Below are 24,395 nucleotides of genomic sequence, written 5' to 3'. Positions count from 1 at the left end.
TTTTGTAAATAATATTGTGTTTAATTATGATGAAATTGTATCTATGATCGTCTGATATCCATTCATTTATATGTATTATGGATAGTTCTAAATTGACCAATGATATCATGCCACAGTCGGTCATGATTACAAACACCTGCACAAGTCCAATGAAATCCTGAAGACAGCTTGCTGTTGAAACGTTGGTGAATAATACATGATTGCGTCAGAGCTCTTGGAGTCGGCAGCTTCTCCTTGTCTTCTGAAGTTTCCATAGCGACTCACAGTAAAGTGAGTGCATACATCTTTGTGAACATGGTATATAGTGCATCGTGCATGAATACATCTTTGTGAACATGGTATATAGTGCATCGTGCATGAATACATCTTTGTGAACATGGTATATAGTGCATCGTGCATGAATACATCTTTGTGAACATGGTATATAGTGCATTGTGCATGAATACATCTTTGTGAACATGGTATATAGTGCATCGTGCATGAATACATTTTTGTGAACATGGTATATAGTGCATCGTGCATGAATACATTTTTGTGAACATGGTATATAGTGCATCGTGCATGAATACATTTTTGTGAACATGGTATATAGTGCATCGTGCATGAATACATCTTTGTGAACATGGTATATAGTGCATCGTGCATGAATACATTTTTGTGAACATGGTATATAGTGCATCGTGCATGAATACATTTTTGTGAACATGGTATATAGTGCATTGTGCATGAATACATCTTTACAAAGGGGTGGTCACGGGAATCAAACCCACTATGCTGCATCTACGGTCCACCTAAAAATACTTTGTCCACATACAACAATCACGTTAAAACACGTTTTTTCTTTGATGAATTGGTAACGCTTCATTTGACCTGATTAAATATAGGATGTACATTCCAAACAAAGTGTTTTCCAGAAAAATAAATACATTGAAAGCTACATCTCAGAGTAATAATGGGTGTTAACTGTTTACTGTAAACAGCATGACCTTAGTTTGATACTCAGAAAGAGCTAAGACTTGACTTGACAGCCAGCGTCATAACATGTCATAACAGCTGACATAACATGTCATAACAGCTGACATAACATGTCATAGCAGCTGACATAACATGTCATAGCAGCTGACATAACATGTCATAGCAGCTGACATAACATGTCATAGCAGCTGACATAACATGTCATAACAGCTGACATAACATGTCATAGCAGCTGACATAACATGTCATAACAGCTGACATAACATGTCATAGCAGCTGACATAACATGTCATAGCAGCTGACATAACATGTCATAACAGCTGACATAACATGTCATAGCAGCTGACATGACATGTCATAGCAGCTGACATAACATGTCATAACAGCTGACATAACTGGTAATAACGCTGTCATGATACATATTTTTAGACCTGTTATGACATGTATTGAGTTATTTTATGGCTGGTTATGACACCTACATAAGAGTGTTAAAACCCACAAAGCAAAACATTCCACTACACCATAGCCTACGTGTCAACAGTATGTTTATATTATATATTTAATTGCCCATATTAAATTTCAATTGTACTGTAATTACGTACAGATTGATGTCGGCCATGCACCTATCCCAGTTCTCTGTTTCTGGTGACTGGGATGAATGTAGGAGCAGATATCAGGAGCAGGACAAGCCACTCTCTTTTAGACTGATGACTGACATAAGGGCATGTACGTGACAGGCCTATCTGGATTATATGATTATGATGGTCATAATGCTTCTTGACAGTGTCAAAGTGTATTTTCTTCATGTTATTTAAAATATGTTGGAAAAAACATTTCTGTAAAAAATTATTTACAGCATCAACAAAGGACTTAAGAAACTTTAGAATGAAAGAGAACTTCTTGGCAGGGAAAAATACGTTTGAATAAATGTGGGTTTTGACACTCTTATATAGGTGTCATTAACCAGCCATAAAATAACGCAATATGTCACAACAGATGTAAGTATATGGGTCATGACAGTGTTATGACCATATTATGACAGGTTATGTCAGCTGTTACGACATATTATGACATGGTTAGGACCGTGTCATAACATGTTATGATGCTGGGTGTCAAGTAAAGTGCTACCAAGAAGTACTTTGCTGCAAACGATTAATATTTTATTTATATTCCTTGTGTCATTCTAATTCTTCTCATTGCCTCATTGTTTAATAATTAATTTAGTTTAACCGTATTCTCACAACAATGTTATCTGATAATGGAACTCATGAACATAGCTTATTTAACATTATGAATGTTCATAACAGATTTGCAGCTTCATTTAGAGAAAACGATAAGACAAATGAACCATTCAAAATCATATACACTGAGAGACTAAAGGCTTCATCACCTTGATACTTTGTTGCACCTTAATTTCCGCTAGTAGCTCCAGAAAACATCTCCTCTAGTAGCTCCAGAAAACATCTCCTCTAGTAGCTCTAGAAAACATCTCCTCTAGTAGCTCCAGAAAACATCTCCTCTAGTAGCTCCAGAAAACATCTCCGCTAGTAGCTCCAGAAAACATCTCCTCTAGTAGCTCCAGAAAACATCTCCTCTAGTAGCTCCAGAAAACATCTCCGCTAGTAGCTCCAGAAAACATCTCCTCTAGTAGCTCCAGAAAACATCTCCTCTAGTAGCTCCAGAAAACATCTCCTCTAGTAGCTCCAGAAAACATCTCCGCTAGTAGCTCCAGAAAACATCTCCGCTAGTAGCTCCAGAAAACATCTCCTCTAGTAGCTCCAGAAAACATCTCCTCTAGTAGCTCCAGAAAACATTGATCCGAAGCTCTTGTCACTATTGTACTTTGTACTGCATTGGTGCATTGTGTTTCTGGGTTTTGCTCATATCATGTTGTTTTCAGTTCTCCTCTGTAAAAGGGATTCTCAGATCTCAACGTAATCTCCTGATTAAACAAAGGAAACAAAAGTGGAATGCCGTGCTTGTACTTACTGTAGAGGATGGTGCCCTGTGTAGCTCTGGTTTTGACAGTCAGATACAGGGTAACAGTGGTGTCTTTGGCAGGGTGAGAGGGATCCGCGCTGGCACCAGGAGACTGCAGCAGAGAGCCAAGGGGAGGCAGCTCCAGGTACGATGTGCCGTTGAAAGAGGGGATGAATATTGTGGTATCTGAAAAGAAAAACATTCATTATAAAATGATTCTTGACTTGAATGAAATCAAACAACATTATATTAAACATCCCTGTGACATCACATACAGCAGGACTAAAACTAATAGGTCAATATTCTATATTAAACATCCCCATGACATCACATACAGCAGGACTAAAACTAATAGGTCAATATTCTATATTAAACATCCCCATGACATCACATACAGTAGGACTAAAACTAATAGGTCAATATTCTATATTAAACATCCCCATGACATCACATACAGCAGGACTAAAACTAATAGGTCAATATTCTATATTAAAACATCCCCATGACATCACATACAGCAGGACTAAAACTAATAGGTCAATATTCTATATTAAACATCCCCATGACATCACATACAGCAGGACTAAAACTAATGGGTCAATATTCTATATTAAACATCCCCGTGACATCACATACAGCAGGCCTAAAACTAATGGGTCAATATTCTATATTAAACATCCCCGTGACATCACATACAGCAGGACTAAAACTAACAGGTCAATATTCTATATTAAATATCCCCATGACATCACATACAGCAGGTGTAACAATCCTCGTATGAAGGAGTGGACCAAAACTGAGCGTGGTAAGTGCTCATGATACATTTAATACTCAAAACACTCAAACAAAATAACAAAGAGGGAAAAACGAAATAGTCCTGTCAGGTGCAGACAATAAACAGAAACAGGCTCCGGACTGTTGACCGTCGTTGGAGATTCCGGACAGTGGCCCGTCGTTGGAGGTTCCGGACAGTGGCCCGTCGTTGGAGGTTCCGGACAGTGGCCCGTCGTTGGAGGTTCCGGACAGTGGCCCGTCGTTGGAGGTTCCGGACAGTGGCCCGTCGTTGGAGGTTCCGGACTGTAGACCGTCGTTGGAGGTTCCGGACAGTGGCCCGTCGTTGGAGGTTCCGGACAGTGGCCCGTCGTTGGAGGTTCCGGACAGTGGCCCGTCGTTGGAGGTTCCGGACAGTGGCCCGTCGTTGGAGGTTCCGGACAGTGGCCCGTCGTTGGAGGTTCCGGACAGTGGCCCGTCGTTGGAGGTTCCGGACAGTGGCCCGTCGTTGGAGGTTCCGGAGAGTGGCCCGTCGTTGGAGGTTCCGGACAGTGGCCCGTCGTTGGAGGTTCCGGACTGTGGACCGTCGTTGGAGGTTCCGTACTGTGGACCGTCGTTGGAGGTTCCGGACAGTGGCCCGTCGTTGGAGGTTCCGGACAGTGGCCCGTCGTTGGAGGTTCCGGACAGTTGCCCGTCGTTGGAGGTTCCGGACAGTGGCCCGTCGTTGGAGGTTCTGGACAGTGGCCCGTCGTTGGAGGTTCCGGACAGTGGCCCGTCGTTGGAGGTTCCGGACAGTGGCCCGTTGTTGGAGGTTCCGGACAGTGGCCCGTCATTGGAGGTTCCGGACTGTGAAAGTAGGAGTAGGAATAGAGCGCACCGGGCTATGAATGCGCACTGGAGACACTCCCCACGGTAAGCACAACGAGTTGGCTCAGGTCTGAACCCTGACTCTGCCACTCTCCTCATGTACCCCCCCACCCCCCCCCAAAAAAAAACCTCTTTCACTGCCTCTGCCTGTTTCCATGGCAGGGTCTTGTCCCCTGCCATTACCTCCTCCCAGGTCCAGGATGTCCTCCACTCTCTTTTCTCCCGGGCCCAGGATCCCTGCTCCTCTTGAACATGCTGCTTGGTCCTTTTTAGGTGGGTAGTTCTGTAACGATCATCGTATGAAGGAGTCGACCAAAACGCAGCGTGGTAAGTGTTCATTATAAATGTAATACTCAAAACACTCAAACAAAATAACAAAGAGGGAAAACCGAAACAGTCCTGTCAGGTGCAGACAATAAACAGAAAACAACTACCCACAAAACCCAAACGAAAAATAACAACTTATATATGATCCCGAATCAGAGACAACGATAGACAGCTGCCTCTGATTGGGAACCACACCAACATAGAAATAAAGAAACTAGAATGCCCACCCTATTCACACCATGGCCAGGGCGTGACAGCAGGACTAAAACTAATAGGTCAATATTCTATATTAAAACATTCTGTTGTGTGTATTTATTGTCATGTGTCCATTGTTTTTTACTATATGCTGCTAAATGAATTGCCCTTGTGGGATAATAAAGCCTGTACTCTACTCTAGATATGTGGGATAATAAAGACTCTACTCTAGATATGTGGGATAATAAAGACTCTACTCTAGATATGTGGGATAATAAAGACTCTACTCTACTCTAGATATGTGGGATAATAAAGACTCTACTCTAGATATGTGGGATAATAAAGACTCTACTCTAGATATGTGGGATAATAAAGACTCTACTCTAGATATGTGGGATAATAAAGACTACTCTACTCTAGATATGTGGGATAATAAAGACTCTACTCTAGATATGTGGGATAATAAAGACTCTACTCTAGATATGTGGGATAATAAAGACTCTACTCTACTCTAGATATGTGGGATAATAAAGACTCTACTCTAGATATGTGGGATAATAAAGACTCTACTCTAGATATGTGGGATAATAAAAACTCTAATCTAGATATGTGGAATAATAAAGACTCTACTCTAGATATGAGGGATAATAAAGACTCTACTCTAGATATGTGGGATAATGAAAATTCCACTCTACTCTAGATATGTGGGATAATAAAGACTCTAATCTAGACATGCCACACACCCATTAGACAACACTATCATCAAGCTGAGCTCAGAAGACCATTGTATCTATAGCTTTAACTGTTTTCATTCACACATATTTACAACCTAGTTTTATGATATTTCTGTCTCTTACCCTAAACATGCTATGTGACCTAACGAATATGTCAGATCAGGTAACATACTGTATAACTAACTACACTGGGAGACAACTAGCTAGCTTAGCTTAAATTTATGGCTCTCAGTTTAGCAACATATCTCATAGTTGTGAGCACCAGGAGCGTCCGTGTAGCCTCTCCCAACTACATTGGTTAAATGACACTATTTTGCCATATTCTAATAAGAGCATGTTGTATATAGTTCATAGTGAGTGATGAGTCCAGAGACGAGACAAGGACAATTACCATCTGGTTAGCACTCTATTTCTCTGACCATTAAGCTTTTCTTCAGCTCATTTAATCAGCTCATCAGATAACATGGAACGTTATCAATCATACAAGTATAATAAAGCAGTTTGGAAATACTCCTAGTATATTACAGTGAACGTACTCCTAGTATATTACAGTGAACATACTCCTAGTATAGTACAGTGAACATACTCCTAGTATAGTACAGTGAACATACTCCTAGTATAGTACAGTGAACATACTCCTAGTATAGTACAGTGAACATACTCCTAGTATAGTACAGTGAACATACTCCTAGTATAGTACAGTGAACATACTCCTAGTATATTACAGTGAACATACTCCTAGTATATTGGATATTACAGTGAACATACTCCTAGTATAGTACAGTGAACGTACTCCTGGTATATTACAGTGAACATACTCCTAGTATAGTACAGTGAACATACTCTTAGTATATTACAGTGAACATACTCCTAGTATATTACAGTGAACATACTCCTAGTATAGTACAGTGAACATACTCCTAGTATAGTACAGTGAACATACTCCTAGTATATTACAGTGAACATACTGCTAGTATATTACAGTGAACATACTCCTAGTATAGTACAGTGAACATACTCCTAGTATATTACAGTGAACATACTCCTAGTATATTACAGTGAACATACTCCTAGTATATTACAGTGAACATACTCCTAGTATAGTACAGTGAACGTACTCCTAGTATATTACAGTGAACATACTCCTAGTATAGTACAGTGAACACACTGCTAGTATAGTACAGTGAACATACTCCTAGTATAGTACAGTGAACATACTCCTAGTATAGTACAGTGAACATACTCCTAGTATATTACAGTGAACATACTCCTAGTATAGTACAGTGAACATACTCCTAGTATAGTACAGTGAACATACTCCTAGTATATTACAGTGAACATACTGCTAGTATATTACAGTGAACATACTCCTAGTATATTACAGTGAACATACTCCTAGTATATTACAGTGAACATACTCCTAGTATAGTACAGTGAACATACTCCTAGTATATTACAGTGAACGTACTCCTAGTATATTACAGTGAACATACTCCTAGTATATTACAGTGAACATACTGCTAGTATATTACAGTGAACATACTCCTGTTTTTTACTATGAACACATTCCTCTGACTTTTTTCCATCACCACAAAAATATAACTGCAATAATCTATAATCTAAGCAATTGGAAATACTACTGGCTAAAAGAAACAAGATAAAATGTTCAGAAAAAGCTATCCTTCCCTCTCCCTGTCCCCTCTTCCCACCCTGACAGTTAGGCTATGAGCAGTCAGAAGGGTACAGTCAGGTCTGCCTGGCCGCTGTGTTATCTCCCCAGAGGATGACAGAGGGTGATGACTTTAACAGGGTCTGGATGGAGGGGTCTGGAGGAGAGGGTGATGACTTTAACAGGGTCTGGATGGAGGGGTCTGGAGGAGAGGGTGATGACTTTAACAGATTCTGGATGGAGGGGTCTGGAGGAGAGGGTGATGACTTTAACAGGGTCTGGATGGAGGGGTCTGGAGGAGAGGGTGATGACTTTAACAGGGTCTGGATGGAGGGGGCTGGGTGAGAGGGTGATAACTTTAGCAGGGTCTGGATGGAAGGGGATGACTTTAACAGGGGCGGGATGGAGGGGGTTGGAGGAGAAGGTGATGACTAACAGGGGCAGGATGTAGGGGGGCAGAGTAGAGGGGGATGACTAACAGGGATGGAGGGGGCTGGAGGAGAGGGTGATGACTTTAGCAGGGTCTGGATGGAGGGGGCTGGAGTAGAGGATGATGACATTAACAGGGTCTGGATGGAAGGGGATGACTTTAACAGGGGCAGGATGGAGGGGGTTGGAGGAGAAGGTGATGACTAACAGGGGCAGGATGTAGGGGGGGGGGTGGAGTAGAGGGGGACGACTTTAACAGGGTCTGGATGGAAGGGGCTGGAGGAGAGGGGGATGACTTTAACAGGGTCTGGATGGAGGGGGCTGGAGGAGGGGGGATGACTTTAAAAGGGGCTGGATGGAGGGGGGGGTGGAGGATAGGGGGATGACTTTAACAGGGGGTGGATGGAGGGGGGGCGGAGGAGAGGGGGATGACTTTAACAGGGCCTGGATGGAGGGGGCTGGAGGAGAGGGGGATGACTTTAACAGGGTCTGGACGGAGGTGGATGACTTTAACAGGGTCTGGATGGAGCGGGATGACTTTAACAGGGTCTGGATGGAGGGGGATGACTTTAACAGGGTCTGGATGGAGGGGGCTGGAGGAGAGGGGGATGACTTTAACAGGGTCTGGATGGAGGGGGCTGGAGGAGGGGGGATGACTTTAAAAGGGGATGGATGAGAGGGGGGCGGAGGAGAGGGGGATGACTTTAACAGGGGGTGGATGGAGGGGGCTGGAGGAGGGGGGATGACTTTAAAAGGGGCTGGATGGAGGGGGGGCGGAGGAGAGGGGGATGACTTTAACAGGGGATGGATGAGAGGGGGGTTGAGGATAGGGGGATGACTTTAACAGGGGGTGGATGGAGGGGGGGCGGATGAGAGGGGGGAAGAGGGAGAAGTGGAGGATGGTGGAGGATGATCCTACTCAGGTCAGGGACTCCACCAGGTGGTAATGATGATCTGTTGGCTTCCACACAAAGGACCAAAGACTGGTGACTGTCAGGGTACAGTAGTAACATGTCAGAGGATTAGGACTGGTGACTGTCAGGGTACAGTAGTAACATGTCAGAGGATTAGGACTGGTGACTGTCAGGTTACAGTAGTAACATGTCAGAGGATTAGGACTGGTGACTGTCAGGGTACAGCAGTAACATGTCAGAGGATTAGGGCTGGGGTCTGTCAGGGTACAGTAGTAACATGTCAGAGGATTAGGACTGGTGACTGTCAGGGTACAGTAGTAACATGTCAGAGGATTAGGGCTGGTGACTGTCAGGGTACAGTAGTAACATGTCAGAGGATTAGGACTGGTGACTGTCAGGGTACAGTAGTAACATGTCAGAGGATTAGGACTGGTGACTGTCAGGGTACAGTAGTAACATGTCAGAGGATTAGGGCTGGGGTCTGCGGCTAGAGATGGAGGTTAGGGGCCGGGGGCCGAGGGCCGGGAGCTTAGGGCTGTTCAGTATTCCTGTCAATGCTAATGGTTTGGGCTGTTCAGTGTTCCTGTCAATGCTAATGGTTTGGACTGTTCAGTCTTCCTGTCAATGCTAATGATTTGGACTGTTCAGTCTTCCTGTCAATGCTAATGGTTTGGGCTGTTCAGTCTTCCTGCCAATGTTAATGGTTTGGACTGTTCAGTCTTCCTGTCAATGCTAATGGTTTGGACTGTTCAGTCTTCCTGTCAATGCTAATGGTTTGGACTGTTCAGTCTTCCTGTCAATGCTAATGGTTTGGACTGTTCAGTCTTCCTGTCAATGCTAATGATTTGGACTGTTCAGTCTTCCTGTCAATGCTAATGGTTTGGACTGTTCAGTCCCATACCCCACCATTCCCCATTATTAAGCATTTATTTTGTAATAATGTAACCATACCATCAACATAATGTTCCTATAACATTGCCATAACATCCCCATACTATCCAGAAATGCACCTTTGCTTGTTTGCGTTTGTTTTTAAAGCGGTGGGATTAGGGACAATATTAGGGACAGTTTGTTAGTAGTAATCAAGCCCTTTTTGTTAATTTCTACAATGGGCCAATATCCTCCAAATTCAAAACAAACCTATGAAGAGTTAGGACTTGGGGAAATGAGGCGTGTTGAGGGTCATGATGGATCCAGAAACCAGTGTGAATAATTAGCTGCTTCGCTGCTCAGGACTTCTTTCCTAGCCCCCATCCTCATTTTACTCTGCTACTCATTTTGGCGATCACTTAGCTTTCAATTTAAGGCTTACAGACCTGACAGACTCTTTTGTCAGGGTCTACGACCCACTGTGTCTTGCCTGATAAAGATCATTTATCAGAGATTAATGGTTTGCACACACAGCTGTGACTGAATAGTACCTCTGTGACCAGGCTGCTTGAGAAAGAAAGGTCTGGCCTGGTCACCAGCATATGATAGGCCAGGGGGCAGGGAGGGTGGTGGGGGCAGGGAGGGGAGCAGGCAGGGTGCAGACAGACAGGGGGCAGACAGACATGGGGAAGGGGGGCAGGCAGACAGGCAGGAAGCAGACAAACAGATAGGGGGGAACCAGGGAACAGGCAGACAGACAAACAAACATACAGGTGTCTGTAACTTAATCTAATATGTGAGAGGATGCAGCAGTGTTGTTGTCACCCCGTAAAGTTGCTGTGGTACAGACATATTACTGTGGTACAATACGTTTCTGAGGTACAGACATATTACTGTGGTACAATACGTTGCTGTGGTACAGACATATTACTGTGGTACAATAAGTTGCTGTGGTACAGACATATTACTGTGGTACAATACGTTTCTGAGGTACAGACATATTACTGTGGTACAATACGTTTCTGAGGTACAGACATATTACTGTGGTACAATACGTTTCTGAGGTACAGACATATTACTGTGGTACAGTACGTTGCTGTGGTACAGACATATTACTATGGTACAATAAGTTGCTGTGGTACAGACATATTACTGTGGTACAATATTATACTAAGTTGCTGTGGTACAGACATATTACTGTGGTACAATAATATACTAAGTTGCTGTGGTACAGACATATTACTGTGGTACAATAATATACTAAGTTGCTGAGGTACAGACATATTACTGTGGTACAATAAGTTGCTGTGGTACAGACATACTACTGTTTTACAATAATACACTTCTAGACCAGGGACTTTGTCAGCATGACAGCCTTTAGACTTCTACTTCAAACTTCAGGCTGTCAGTGAGTGTGTGTGTGTGTGTGTACATGTGTGAGTGCGAGTGTATGAGGGACGAAGGGGGACTGACTAGCGAAACCCATCACTAGCAGAGTGCTCAGTGCGTCACATGAGATTGCACCGTGGTTAATACGCTGGGACTGGGATGCCTTTCAACTCTATACCAATCTGTTTAACTCAGCATAAACTAGTGAAGCATGCCAGCGCTGGGATGCGTCCCAAATGGCAACCCATTACCTACATAGTGCACTACTTTGGACTGAAGCCCTATGGGATAGCCCATAGGCTCTGGTCAAAAGTAGTGCACTATATAGGGAATGGGGCGCTGGTGTTTCGGGGAGGGCGGCGTTACGAGTGTGATGAACTGCGGTATAGGCTATAGAGCGTCATTAATGGACGTCTGGGAAAACAAACTCCAGGAGAACAAGTGAATGGATCTCATAGTTGTTTAGTTGATTATTATTCTTTCATTACAAATTGTTTTCGTCAATCTTAGAAAAAAAAGGTGCTCTCTAGAACTTAAAAAAGTTATTCAGCTGTCCCCATACGAGAACCCATTGAAGAACCCTTTTTGTTTCCAGGTAGAACCCTTTTGGTGCCAGAAAGGGTTCTCCGACCAATGGGGTCAGCTGAAGAACCCTTTTGGTGCCAGAAAGGGTTCTCCGACCAATGGGGTCAGCCGAAGAACCCTTTTGGTGCCAGAAAGGGTTCTCCGACCAATGGGGTCAGCTGAAGAACCTTTTCGGAAACATTTAGCCTTTTCTCTCTAAGAGTGTATGTTGATGTTATCGACTGTTCATTTATAAGGAAGATAAACCTTTCCTCTTAGGACCACGGTAAAGGTACTGTATCACAAAATAATATGAGATAGCTGAATATAATTTAATTTGAATATTCCTGTATGACATTTTTGGCTATTGTAAGAACCCTTCTCCACTGTGACCCAACACCTTCCTAATATTGAGTTGCACCCCCTTTTTGCCCTCAGAACAGCCTTAATTCATCGGGGTATGGACTGCAAGGTGTCAAAATCTTTCCACAGGGATGCTGGCCCATGTTGACTCCAGTGCTTCCCACTCACCTGGATTCACCTGGTCAGTCTATGTCATGGAAAGAAAAGGTGTACCTATTGTTTTGTCCACTCAGTGCATATGAGAGTAAATTACCAAATACACGGTACTACTTTTGACATGTTGTGACACGCTAAAATACATCCAGGTTAAGAGTTCATCTAGTACTTCCTTTTTATTCTCTGGAGACACCTCTATTTCTGTCTACCAGCTAGCTAGCTCTGCTGAATCAATATTAGATGTCTCTATTTCCGTCTACCAGCTAGCTAGCTCTGCTGAATCATTATTAGATGCCTCTATTTCTGTGTACCAGCTAGCTAGCTATGGTGAATCAATATTAGATGCTTCTATTTCCGTCTACCAGCTAGCTAGCTCTGCTGAATCAATATTAGACGCCTCTATTTCCATCTACCAGCTAGCTAGCTCTGCTGAATCAATATTATCAACAAATTTGTCACCAAGCACATCTCACTCATTAGTATAGGTCAAGTTATGTATATAAAATACGTTAGGGCCGTGCAGAGAAATTTTGCACACATATAGCGGGGGGTAGGCTGCATACTAATATTAAACACTCAAGGAAATTCCTTAAAGGGTCTGGGTGATTATATGGTATTTCTTTCCCATGGGACAGATGGGGCTGTAATGTAGGCTATAAATGAGCTAGCCCATTGCAGCCCTGGAGATAATATAGGAGACTCTGTTGCTTTGCTGAGGCAGATAGAGAGACTAACAACATCTGAGAACGCACAGCGAAGGTGTCAAAAGAGGGTGGAAGGGTACACAAACAGACCTAGTACAGGGTTTTAGTTGAGACAGAGAGGGACTAAAGGTTGTGTCACTACTTTGAACAGTGTTTAGCGACACATTCAATGTGCTTTGGAGTGTTTGACAACACTTGATTTCAGGTGTCAACGTAGAAGGTTTATCCACTGCATGAATAGTTAATTCCTGGCTGGTTTGGAGAAAAGGTCACAGTGTCATCACATCACTTAATGATTCCCCACCAGTCTTATGCAATGTAGGCTATTCCCTTGCTGTTTATCCCAGTATTTTGCGCTGAGAGGATGTAAAGTTTTGCACCACTATGAGCTATATTTTTAGAGATCAGTTTAAATTAAAGTGAAATGAAGGAAGTGTAAAAGGAAAATGTTGCTAGGCAGTTATCTAACACAGTGACAACAGTGAACTGAAATGGCTGTATCCAGTAGTGCCACTGTTTAAACTGCCACATCTAACTACTGACTAAAACATTTAAACAAAGTTGGGATCCTTAATGTTAAGAAAAATCCCTAAATGAGAAACATTGTTTTTTTTAACTTTTTTTCCACCCACAAAATGTTAATCACAGTGCAGTTATCATAAAACATATTATTTTCCTTGTTATAGCCTAACTCAGGGATGGCAACTGGTGGCCCGCGGGAAGCCCCCCTTTTGAAAGCCCTTGGCTCAGTCACAATTAGCCCAGGTTCAGCTAACATTCTTTAGATTGCTAAGTTAGCGGCCAGCTATCTAAACTTGTTGTTATCATGGTATCATGAATTACCGGCCGGGGGTCCCCTATTGATTTTGTTTGTCAGTCTCACTCAGATGTCATATTAAAAACTGCAAACATTTCTCTACACCCTGTAAAACAGCAAAACATTTTGATGGGGGGGTGTGGATGTGGGTATGCAGCCTCGTGAGCAGATTGTTTGTGGCCCCTACCCCCATCAAAGTTGCTAACTAGATGGTAGGCTTTAAAAGCCCGGGCGGTTACCACAAGACTTATAAAACAGTAACACTGCTAAGCCTCTCACATTAAATGACCGTCTTTCCAGGAGTTTGTTGTCTTGCCAACGTCGTGGTGCGCAGAAGAAACAATGTGGCACAGACAAGATTCTTCACTTGGTCTTGAGGATTCTCCATACCACGCTGTCTCACTAAAACAATGATGTGATGATGTGATTAGATTTTACGTAGCTACGACAAGCTGTGGCTCAAAGCAGCCTCAAAAATGTTTTCAGTCCGACATTCATTCATGCTTGAAGTATCTAGCCAATACATTTTGAGTTGAATAACATTGTGTGTAAAGAGCTTGTCAGAGCTGTAACAATTTAACACTTTGGCAAGTACAAAAGCATCCTGGTAGTAGTCATCGCTACTAGTCGAGATCTCATTGGCTATTGCTGATCACCGTTCTGAAATCTTGTAGTTGCATATCTCACACTACAAGATCATTGCAGATTTTGTGCTGATGAAATCAAAATTGTTTGAAAATATTGGGCCGTCTGGGCCTGCTTAAGGACGGGATCGGGAGCACACAGATCAGTTGACATTAAACGTCGGTGAGTAGCCAATGACTTGGGGATTTTGTCTCTGATCTCAACATCTCATAGTGTACACCCGACTTTAGGCTACTTTGGTGAACTTGCGAGGCATGCAAGAAAAGAAATTGCGAGATACAGATTACCAAGACATTCCCTCTCGCTGGCCTGCCCGCACCCCTCTTCTCTCTCCCTCGTGCTGGCCTGCCTGCCCCCTCTTCTCTCTCCCTCTCGCTGGCCTGCCTGCCCCCTCTTCTCTCTTCCTCGTGCTTGCCTGCCTGCCTGCCCCCTTTTCTCTCTTCCTCGCGCTGGCCTGCCTGCACCTCTTCTCTCTCCCTTGTGCTGGCCTGCCTGCACCGCTTCTCTCTTCCTCGTGCTGGCCTGCCTGCACCTATTCTCTCTCCCTCGTGCTGGCCTGCCTGCACCTCTTCTCTCTCCCTCGTGCTGGCCTGCCTGCAGTCTTTGGTCTGTTGTACTGTCTTCGGTCGGTTTCTTGTAGAATGTCCTAGCCTATTCATTGATGATAGGCCCTGCTTTACCCGAAGTTGTGAGACGTTGCAAGCCAAGAAATTTCAAGATACAGCATTGCATTGTGAGATACCGTTTTTGATTGCCGATAGATAGGATGTCTGGGGGATGACCTATACTGATAGATAGGCCTAGTGCACGGTTCTGACTGTCTGTCTGGTGTCTGACCTGCCTATACTGATAGATAGGCCTAGTGCACAGTTCTGACTGTCTGTCTGGGGTCTGACCTGCCTATACTGATAGATAGGCCTAGTGCACAGTTCTGACTGTCTGTCTGGTGTCTGACCTGCCTATACTGATAGATAGGCCTAGTGCACGGTTCTGACTGTCTGTCTGGTAGCTGACCTGCCTATACTGATAGATAGGCCTAGTGCACGGTTCTGACTGTCTGCTCCTACAACTGACTCATATGACTGGTTTGAACAGCCACATCCCACATAACTACTGTCACCTTGTGTGTGTGTGTGTGTGTGTGTGTGTGTGTGTGTGTGTGTGTGTGTGTGTGTGTGTGTGTGTGTGTGTGTGTGTGTGTGTGTGTGTGTGTGTGTGTGTGTGTGTGTGTGTGTGTAATGAGTGAGTCTGATGAGTGTGAGATAGAAGTCACCCAGTCAATTACTGTCACCCGTATTCATAAAGTGTTTCAGAGAAGGAGTGCTGATCTAGGATCAGGTCCCCCCTGTCCATGTAATCTTACTTATTATTATCTAAAAGGCAGAACTGATCCTAGATCAGCACTCCTACTCAGAGATGCTTTATGAATATGGGCCCTGCACTCTAGCAGATAACCTGCACCTCATATGTCTCCCTGATAACACAGAAACCTAATCAGTTTGTCACCTGAAGACAGTTATTGATCTCTGCAAAATGAACATTCTGACCTTTCAGGCACTCTTTTTTATTATTTATACCTTTAATCTAACATCCATTGCTGTACTATATAACATCCATTACCATCTAACATCCATTACCATCTAACATCCAATACTATATAACATCCATTACCATCTAACATCCATTACCATCTAACATCCATTACTATATAACATCCATTCCTTTACTATATAACATCCTTTACCATCTAACATCCATTCCTTTACTATATACCATCCATTACTATATAACATCCATTACCATCTAATATCCATTACCATCTAACATCCATTAATAATTGGTTTTACATCCATTCCTTTACTATATAACATCCTTTGCTATATAACATCCAATACTATATAACATCCATTACCATCTAACATCCATTACCATCTAACATCCATTACTATATAACATCCATTCCTTTACTATATAACATCCTTTACCATCTAACATCCATTCCTTTACTATATACCATCCATTACCATCTAACATCCATTACCATCTAACATCCATTACCATCTAATATCCTTTACCATCTAATATCCTTTACCATCTAATATCCTTTACCATCTAACATCCATTACCATCTAACATCCATTACCATCTAACATCCATTACTATATAACATCCATTCCTTTACCATCTAATATCCATTACCATCTAACATCCATTACCATCTAACATCCATTACCATCTAACATCCATTACCATCTAACATCCATTACCATCTAACATCCTTTACCATCTAACATCCATTACCATCTAACGTCCATTCCTTTACCATCTAACATCCATTAATAATTGGTTTTACATCCATTCTATAAAGTTGCAAAAAGAACATGACAACTTCACTCGGCTTCACTCATGTATAAAATTCATGTTTTCAATTTTAATACAAAAATAGGAACAAAAATAAAAAATTAATGAAATCTCTGTTTTTGAAAAGATGTGGTTAAATATTTAGAATAATTTATATTCATAAAATTATAAACTGGTATGGTCTTGAGAGAACAATAATTAATTCCAAATACTCTTGCTCAAAGTGCAATGATACTCAGTTTTATTTGGTACCAAAGGAATGAGAAAAAGAAATATCTAGGATGATTAATGAATTCAACTCAGTGCATGACTGTGTCTGAAATGGCACCCTATTCCCTATATAGTGCGCTATTTCTGACCAGAGCCCTATGCGCCCTGGTCAAAAGTAGTGCACTGTATAGAGTGCATAGGGTGCTATTTCAGACATGCGCCAAAATGTCTGATCTCGCATCGATAGAGATACATTAACTTATGACTCAGCAAATTAGCTCAGCAGCTGAACATTGACTTATTGACATCAGTAGAACAACGTGTTCAATCAGCTGATGTAGAAGATAGGAATACAATGAAAAGGCTATTAGCACAATAGAGGATAACATCAGGATGAACATCAGGATGAACATCAGGAATATCACAGCCCTTAATCTGGATACAACGGTCTTGCAGTAAAGCATATAATTTATTTGTCCTTTATTTAACCAGAAAAGACACTGAGATTAACATCTCTTTTTCAAGTGATCCCTGGCCATCTAACCACACACAAAGACACATTGAGATTAACATCTCTTTTTCAAGTGATCCCTGGCCATCTAACACACAGAGACAAATTGAGATGAACATCTCTTTTTCAAGTGATCCCTGGCCATCTAACAACACACAGAGACACATTGAGATTAACATCTCTTTTTCAAGTGATCCCTGGCCATCTAACACACAGAGACACAAAGACACATTGAGATTAACATCTCTTTTTCAAGTGATCCCTGGCCATCTAACCACACACAGAGACACATTGAGATTAACATCTCTCTTTCAAGTGATCCCTGGCCATCTAACAACACACAGAGACAAATTGAGATTAACATCTCTTTTTCAAGTGATCCCTGGCCATCTAACAACACACAGAGACACATTGAGATTAACATCTCTTTTTCAAGTGATCCCTGGCCATCTAACAACACATTGTGGCAACACTTTGCCAACAGGTATAACACGTTATTACATTTACAATATTTTATGATACAGATTATAACATTATATTAGACATATTTAATGATGTATCTCTAATGTAGCACATGTTTAACTGATTCAAAATGTATTTAGTCGTGATCAGTATTTAGTTGTGATCAGTATTTAGTCGAGATCAGTATTTAGTCGAGATCAGTATTTAGTCGAGATCAGTATTTAGTCGAGATCAGTATTTAGTCGAGATCAGTATTTAGGTGTGATCAGTATTTTGTTGTGATCAGTATTTAGTCCACAGGGTCAGTGGGAGCCCCAGTCAACCCCAGCATGTGTTTTATACCTACTAACCACAGGGTCAGTGGGAGCCCCAGTCAACCCCAGCATGTGCTTTATACCTACTAACCACAGGGTCAGTGGGAGCCCCAGTCAACCCCAGCATGTGTTTTATACCTACTAACCACAGGGTCAGTGGGAGCCCCAGTCAACCCCAGCATGTGTTTTATACCTACTAACCACAGGGTCAGTGGGAGCCCCAGTCAACCCCAGCATGTGTTTTATACCTACTAACCACAGGGTCAGTGGAAGCCCCAGTCAACCCCAGCATGTGTTTTATACCTACTAACCACAGGGTCAGTGGGAGCCCCAGTCAACCCCAGCATGTGTTTTATACCTACTAACCACAGGGTCAGTGGGAGCCCCAGTCAACCCCAGCATGTGTGTGAGGCTGTGAGCCTCAGAAGCCATAGAAATATAATTATTACTAGAATGGATAAGGGCAATTCCACGGTAACCAAGCGCATATGCAAAGTTTGGTAATAGAATGAGGGCACCAACAGCACAAACCGTCATTCTGTTACCAAACTTTTCATCTGCACTGTTCTTCAAGTAGATTTTCATAGGAAATTGTTAAAAGTGGGTCTTGTGCATAGAGTTGTATGGTTTGTTTAACAGTGCAATCATTTGTGTTTGTTTGAAAGACATTTGAAAGTGAAAAATCGGAGTCTTGGCGTCACTCTATTACCTTGGAATTACCCATAAGCCCCCTCATGGGTATAGTCAATACGGCTGCCGGTCCACAAGTGACAGAAATGTTGACTTGAATGTGGCGTACCGTTCTAGTAATTATATTTCTATAGTACTAACCCTACTCAATACCCTAGCATGTGCACATGTTGACTTGAATGGGGCGTACCGTTCTAGTAATTACATTTCTATAGTACTAACCCTACTCAGTACCCTAGCATGTGTACATGTTGACTTGAATGTGGCGTACCATTCTAGTAATTACATTTCTATAGTACTAACCCTACTCAGTACCCTAGCATGTGTACATGTTGACTTGAATGTGGCGTACCGTTCTAGTAATTATATTTCTATAGTACTAACCCTACTCAATACCCTAGCATGTGTACATGTTGACTTGAATGTGGCGTACCGTTCTAGTAATTACATTTCTATAGTACCAACCCTACTCCATACCCTAGCATGTGTACATGTTGACTTGAATGTGGCGTACCGTTCTAGTAATTACATTTCTATAGTACTAACCCTACTCCATACCCTAGCATGTGTATATGCCTCGGAAGCAGCATTGGGGTCAATTCCATTTCAATTCGAGTCAATACAGAAAGTAAACCAAATTCCAATTCCAATTTTTCCTCATGGAAAAGCATTAAAGAGAATTTGAATTTCAGGGAACTTTTTGAATTGACTGAAATGTAAATGGTATTGACCCAACCCTGCTCATAGGACAGTGGCTCTAGTCAGTAGCCAGTATGTGTAGTAAGACAGTAGACAGTCTAGTCAGTAGCCAGTATGTGTAGTAAGACAGTAGACAACTCTAGTCAGTAGCCAGTATGTGTAGTAAGACAGTAGACAGCTCTAGTCAGAATGTGTAGTAAGACAGTAGACAGCTCTAGTCAGTAACCAGTATGTGTAGTAAGACAGTAGACAGCTCTAGTCAGTAGCCAGTATGTGTAGTAAGACAGTAGACAGCTCTAGTCAGTATGTGTAGTAAGACAGTAGACAGCTCTAGTCAGTAGCCAGTATGTGTAGTAAGACAGTAGACAGCTCTAGTCAGTAGCCAGTATGTGTAGTAAGACAGTAGACAGCTCTAGTCAGTAGCCAGTATGTGTAGTAAGACAGTAGACAGCTCTAGTCAGTAGCCAGTATGTGTAGTAAGACAGTAGACAGCCTAGTCATCTAGCCAGTATGTGTAGTAAGACAGTAGACAGCTCTAGTCAGTAGCCAGTATGTGTAGTAAGACAGTAGACAGCTCTAGTCAGTAACCAGTATGTGTATGTGTAGTAAGACAGTAGACAGCTCTAGTCAGTAAGACAGCCAGTATGTGTAGTAAGACAGTAGACAGCTCTAGTCAGTAGCCAGTATGTGTAGTAAGACAGTAGACAGCTCTAGTCAGTATGTGTAGTAAGACAGTAGACAGCTCTAGTCAGTAACCAGTATGTGTAGTAAGACAGTAGACAGCTCTAGTCAGTAGCCAGTATGTGTAGTAAGACAGTAGACAGCTCTAGTCAGTAAGTATGTGTAGTAAGACAGTAGATAGCTCTAGTCAGACAGTAGACAGCTCTAGTCAGTATGTGTAGTAAGACAGTAGACAGCCCTAGTCAGTAGCCAGTGTGTGCAGTAGTAGACAGCTCTAGTCAGTATGTGTAGTAAGACAGTAGACAGCTCTAGTCAGTAGCCAGTATGTGTTGTAAGACAGTAGACAGCTCTAGTCAGTAGCCAGTATGTGTAGTAAGACAGTAGACAGCTCTAGTCAGTATGTGTAGTAAGACAGTAGACAGCTCTAGTCAGTAGCCAGTATGTGTAGTAAGACAGTAGACAGCTCTAGTCAGTAACCAGTATGTGTAGTAAGACAGTAGACAGCTCTAGTCAGTAACCAGTATGTGTAGTAAGACAGTAGACAGCTGTAGACAGCTCTAGTCAGTAGCCAGTATGTGTAGTAAGACAGTAGACAGCTCTAGTCAGTATGTGTAGTAAGACAGTAGACAGCTCTAGTCAGTAGCCAGTATGTGTAGTAAGACAGTAGACAGCTCTAGTCAGTAGCCAGTATGTGTAGTAAGACAGTAGACAGCTCTAGTCAGTATGTGTAGTAAGACAGTAGACAGCTCTAGTCAGTAGCCAGTATGTGTAGTAAGACAGTAGACAGCTCTAGTCAGTAGCCAGTATGTGTAGTAAGACAGTAGACAGCTCTAGTCAGTATGTGTAGTAAGACAGTAGACAGCTCTAGTCAGTACCAGTATGTGTAGTAAGACAGTAGACAGCTCTAGTCAGTAGCCAGTATGTGTAGTAAGACAGTAGACAGCTCTAGTCAGTAGCCAGTATGTGTAGTAAGACAGTAGACAGCTAGTAGACAGTAGTCAGTAGCCAGTATGTGTAGTAAGACAGTAGACAGCTCTAGTCAGTAGCCAGTATGTGTAGTAAGACAGTAGACAGCTCTAGTCAGTAGCCAGTATGTGTAGTAGTAGACAGCAGCAGTATGTGTAGTAAGACAGTAGACAGCCTAGTATGTGTAGTAAGACAGTAGACAGCTCTAGTCAGTAACCAGTATGTGTAGTAAGACAGTAGACAGCTCTAGTCAGTAACCAGTATGTGTAGTAAGACAGTAGACAGCTCTAGTCAGTAGACCAGTATGTGTAGTAAGACAGTAGACAGCTCTAGTCAGTAGCCAGTATGTGTAGTAAGACAGTAGACAGCTCTAGTCAGTATGTGTAGTAAGACAGTAGACAGCTCTAGTCAGTAGCCAGTATGTGTAGTAAGACAGTAGACAGCTCTAGTCAGTATGTGTAGTAAGACAGTAGACAGCTCTAGTCAGTAGCCAGTATGTGTAGTAAGACAGTAGACAGCTCTAGTCAGTCAGTAAACCAGCTATCAGTACCAGTATGTGTAGTAAGACAGTAGACAGCTCTAGTCAGTAACCAGTATGTGTAGTAAGACAGTAGACAGCTATAGTCAGTAGCCAGTATGTGTAGTATGTGTAGTAAGACAGTAGACAGCTCTAGTCAGTAGCCAGTATGTGTAGTAAGACAGTAGACAGCTCTAGTCAGTAGTCAGTATGTGTAATAAGACAGTAGACAGCTCTAGTCAGTAACCAGTATGTGTAGTAAGACAGTAGACAGCTCTAGTCAGTATGTGTAGTAAGACAGTAGTCAGTCAGTAGCCAGTATGTGTAGTAAGACAGTAGACAGCTCTAGTCAGTAGCCAGTATGTGTAGTAAGACAGTAGACAGCTCTAGTCAGTATGTGTAGTAAGACAGTAGACAGCTCTAGTCAGTAGCCAGTATGTGTAGTAAGACAGTAGACAGCTCTAGTCAGTAGCCAGTAGTGTGTGTGTAGTAAGACAGTAGACAGCTCTAGTCAGTAACCAGTATGTGTAGTAAGACAGTAGACAGCTCTAGTCAGTAGCCAGTATGTGTAGTAAGACAGTAGACAGCTCTAGTCAGTAGCCAGTATGTGTAGTAAGACAGTAGACAGCTCTAGTCAGTATGTGTAGTAAGACAGTAGACAGCTCTAGTCAGTAGCCAGTATGTGTAGTAAGACAGTAGACAGCTCTAGTCAGTAACCAGTATGTGTAGTAAGACAGTAGACAGCTCTAGTCAGTAACCAGTATGTGTAGTAAGACAGTAGACAGCTCTAGTCAGTAGCCAGTATGTGTAGTAAGACAGTAGACAGCTCTAGTCAGTAGCCAGTATGTGTAGTAAGACAGTAGACAGCTCTAGTCAGTACAGCTCCAGTATGTGTAGTAAGACAGTAGACAGCTCTAGTCAGTAGCCAGTATGTGTAGTAAGACAGTAGACAGCTCTAGTCAGTAGCCAGTATGTGTAGTAAGACAGTAGACAGCTCTAGTCAGTAGTGTAGTAAGACAGGAGACAGCTCTAGTCAGTATGTGTAGTAAGACAGTAGACAGCTCTAGTCAGTAGCCAGTATGTGTAGTAAGACAGTAGACAGCTCTAGTCAGTAACCAGTATGTGTAGTAAGACAGTAGACAGCTCTAGTCAGTAGCCAGTATGTGTAGTAAGACAGTAGACAGCTCTAGTCAGTAGCCAGTATGTGTAGTAAGACAGTAGACAGCTCTAGTAGTCAGTATGTGTAGTAAGACAGTAGACAGCTCTAGTCAGTAGCCAGTATGTGTAGTAAGACAGTAGACAGCTCTAGTCAGTAGCCAGTATGTGTAGTAAGACAGTAGACAGCTCTAGTCAGTATGTGTAGTAAGACAGTAGACAGCTCTAGTCAGTAACCAGTATGTGTAGTAAGACAGTAGACAGCTCTAGTCAGTAGCCAGTATGTGTAGTAAGACAGTAGACAGCTCTAGTCAGTAGCCAGTATGTAGTAAGACAGTAGACAGCTCTAGTCAGTAGCCAGTAGACAGCTCTAGTCAGTATGTGTAGTAAGACAGTAGACAGCTCTAGTCAGTAGCCAGTATGTGTAAGACAGTAGACAAGTCAGTAGCCAGTATGTGTAGTAAGACAGTAGACAGCTCTAGTCAGTAGACCAGTATCAGTGTAGTAAGACAGTAGACAGCTCTAGTCAGTAACCAGTATGTGTAGTAAGACAGTAGACAGCTCTAGTCAGTAACCAGTATGTGTAGTAAGACAGTAGACAGCTCTAGTCAGTAGCCAGTATGTGTAGTAAGACAGTAGACAGCTCTAGTCAGTAGCCAGTATGTGTAGTAAGACAGTAGACAGCTCTAGTAGTCAGTATGTGTAGTAAGACAGTAGACAGCTCTAGTCAGTAGCCAGTATGTGTAGTAAGACAGTAGACAGCTCTAGTCAGTAACCAGTATGTGTAGTAAGACAGTAGACAGCTCTAGTCAGTAACCAGTATGTGTAGTAAGACAGTAGACAGCTCTAGTCAGTAGCCAGTATGTGTAGTAAGACAGTAGACAGCTCTCAGTAGCCAGTATGTGTAGTAAGACAGTAGACAGCTCTAGTATGTGTAGTAAGACAGTAGACAGCTCTAGTCAGTAGCCAGTATGTGTAGTAAGACAGTAGACAGCTCTAGTCAGTATGTGTAGTAAGACAGTAGACAGCTCTAGTCAGTAGCCAGTATGTGTAGTAAGACAGTAGACAGCTCTAGTCAGTACCAGTAAGTGTAGTAAGACAGTAGACAGCTCTAGTCAGTACCAGTATGTGTAGTAAGACAGTAGACAGCTCTAGTCAGTAGCCAGTATGTGTAGTAAGACAGTAGACAGCTCTAGTCAGTAGCCAGTATGTGTAGTAAGACAGTAGACAGCTCTAGTCAGTATGTGTAGTAAGACAGTAGACAGCTCTAGTCAGTAGCCAGTATGTGTAGTAAGACAGTAGACAGCTCTAGTCAGTAACCAGTATGTGTAGTAAGACAGTAGACAGCTCTAGTCAGTAACCAGTATGTGTAGTAAGACAGTAGACAGCTCTAGTCAGTATGTGTAGTAAGACAGTAGACAGCTCTAGTCAGTAGCCAGTATGTGTAGTAAGACAGTAGA

General features: G+C 42.4%; 1 protein-coding gene across 1 annotated transcript in view; it reads right to left on the bottom strand.

Moving 5' to 3' along the window:
- Nucleotides 1-24,395, bottom strand: part of LOC139381311 (eyes shut homolog) — a 254,785-nt gene that overhangs the window by 128,057 nt on the left and 102,333 nt on the right. The window contains exons 16-20 of the mRNA XM_071124763.1: nt 8,250-8,739; nt 7,998-8,150; nt 7,657-7,949; nt 4,777-4,876; nt 2,965-3,141 (exon numbers count right to left, since the gene is read on the bottom strand). Of these exons, the coding sequence (XP_070980864.1) occupies nt 2,965-3,141; nt 4,777-4,876; nt 7,657-7,949; nt 7,998-8,150; nt 8,250-8,739 (1,213 nt within the window). The remainder of the gene's footprint in view (nt 1-2,964; nt 3,142-4,776; nt 4,877-7,656; nt 7,950-7,997; nt 8,151-8,249; nt 8,740-24,395) is intronic.

This window comes from Oncorhynchus clarkii, chromosome 23 (assembly GCF_045791955.1).
Source record: "Oncorhynchus clarkii lewisi isolate Uvic-CL-2024 chromosome 23, UVic_Ocla_1.0, whole genome shotgun sequence".
In the NCBI taxonomy this organism is placed as follows: Eukaryota; Metazoa; Chordata; class Actinopteri; order Salmoniformes; family Salmonidae; genus Oncorhynchus; species Oncorhynchus clarkii.
The sequence above is the reverse complement of the archived record's forward strand: the minus strand, read 5'-3'. Positions and strand labels throughout refer to the sequence as shown.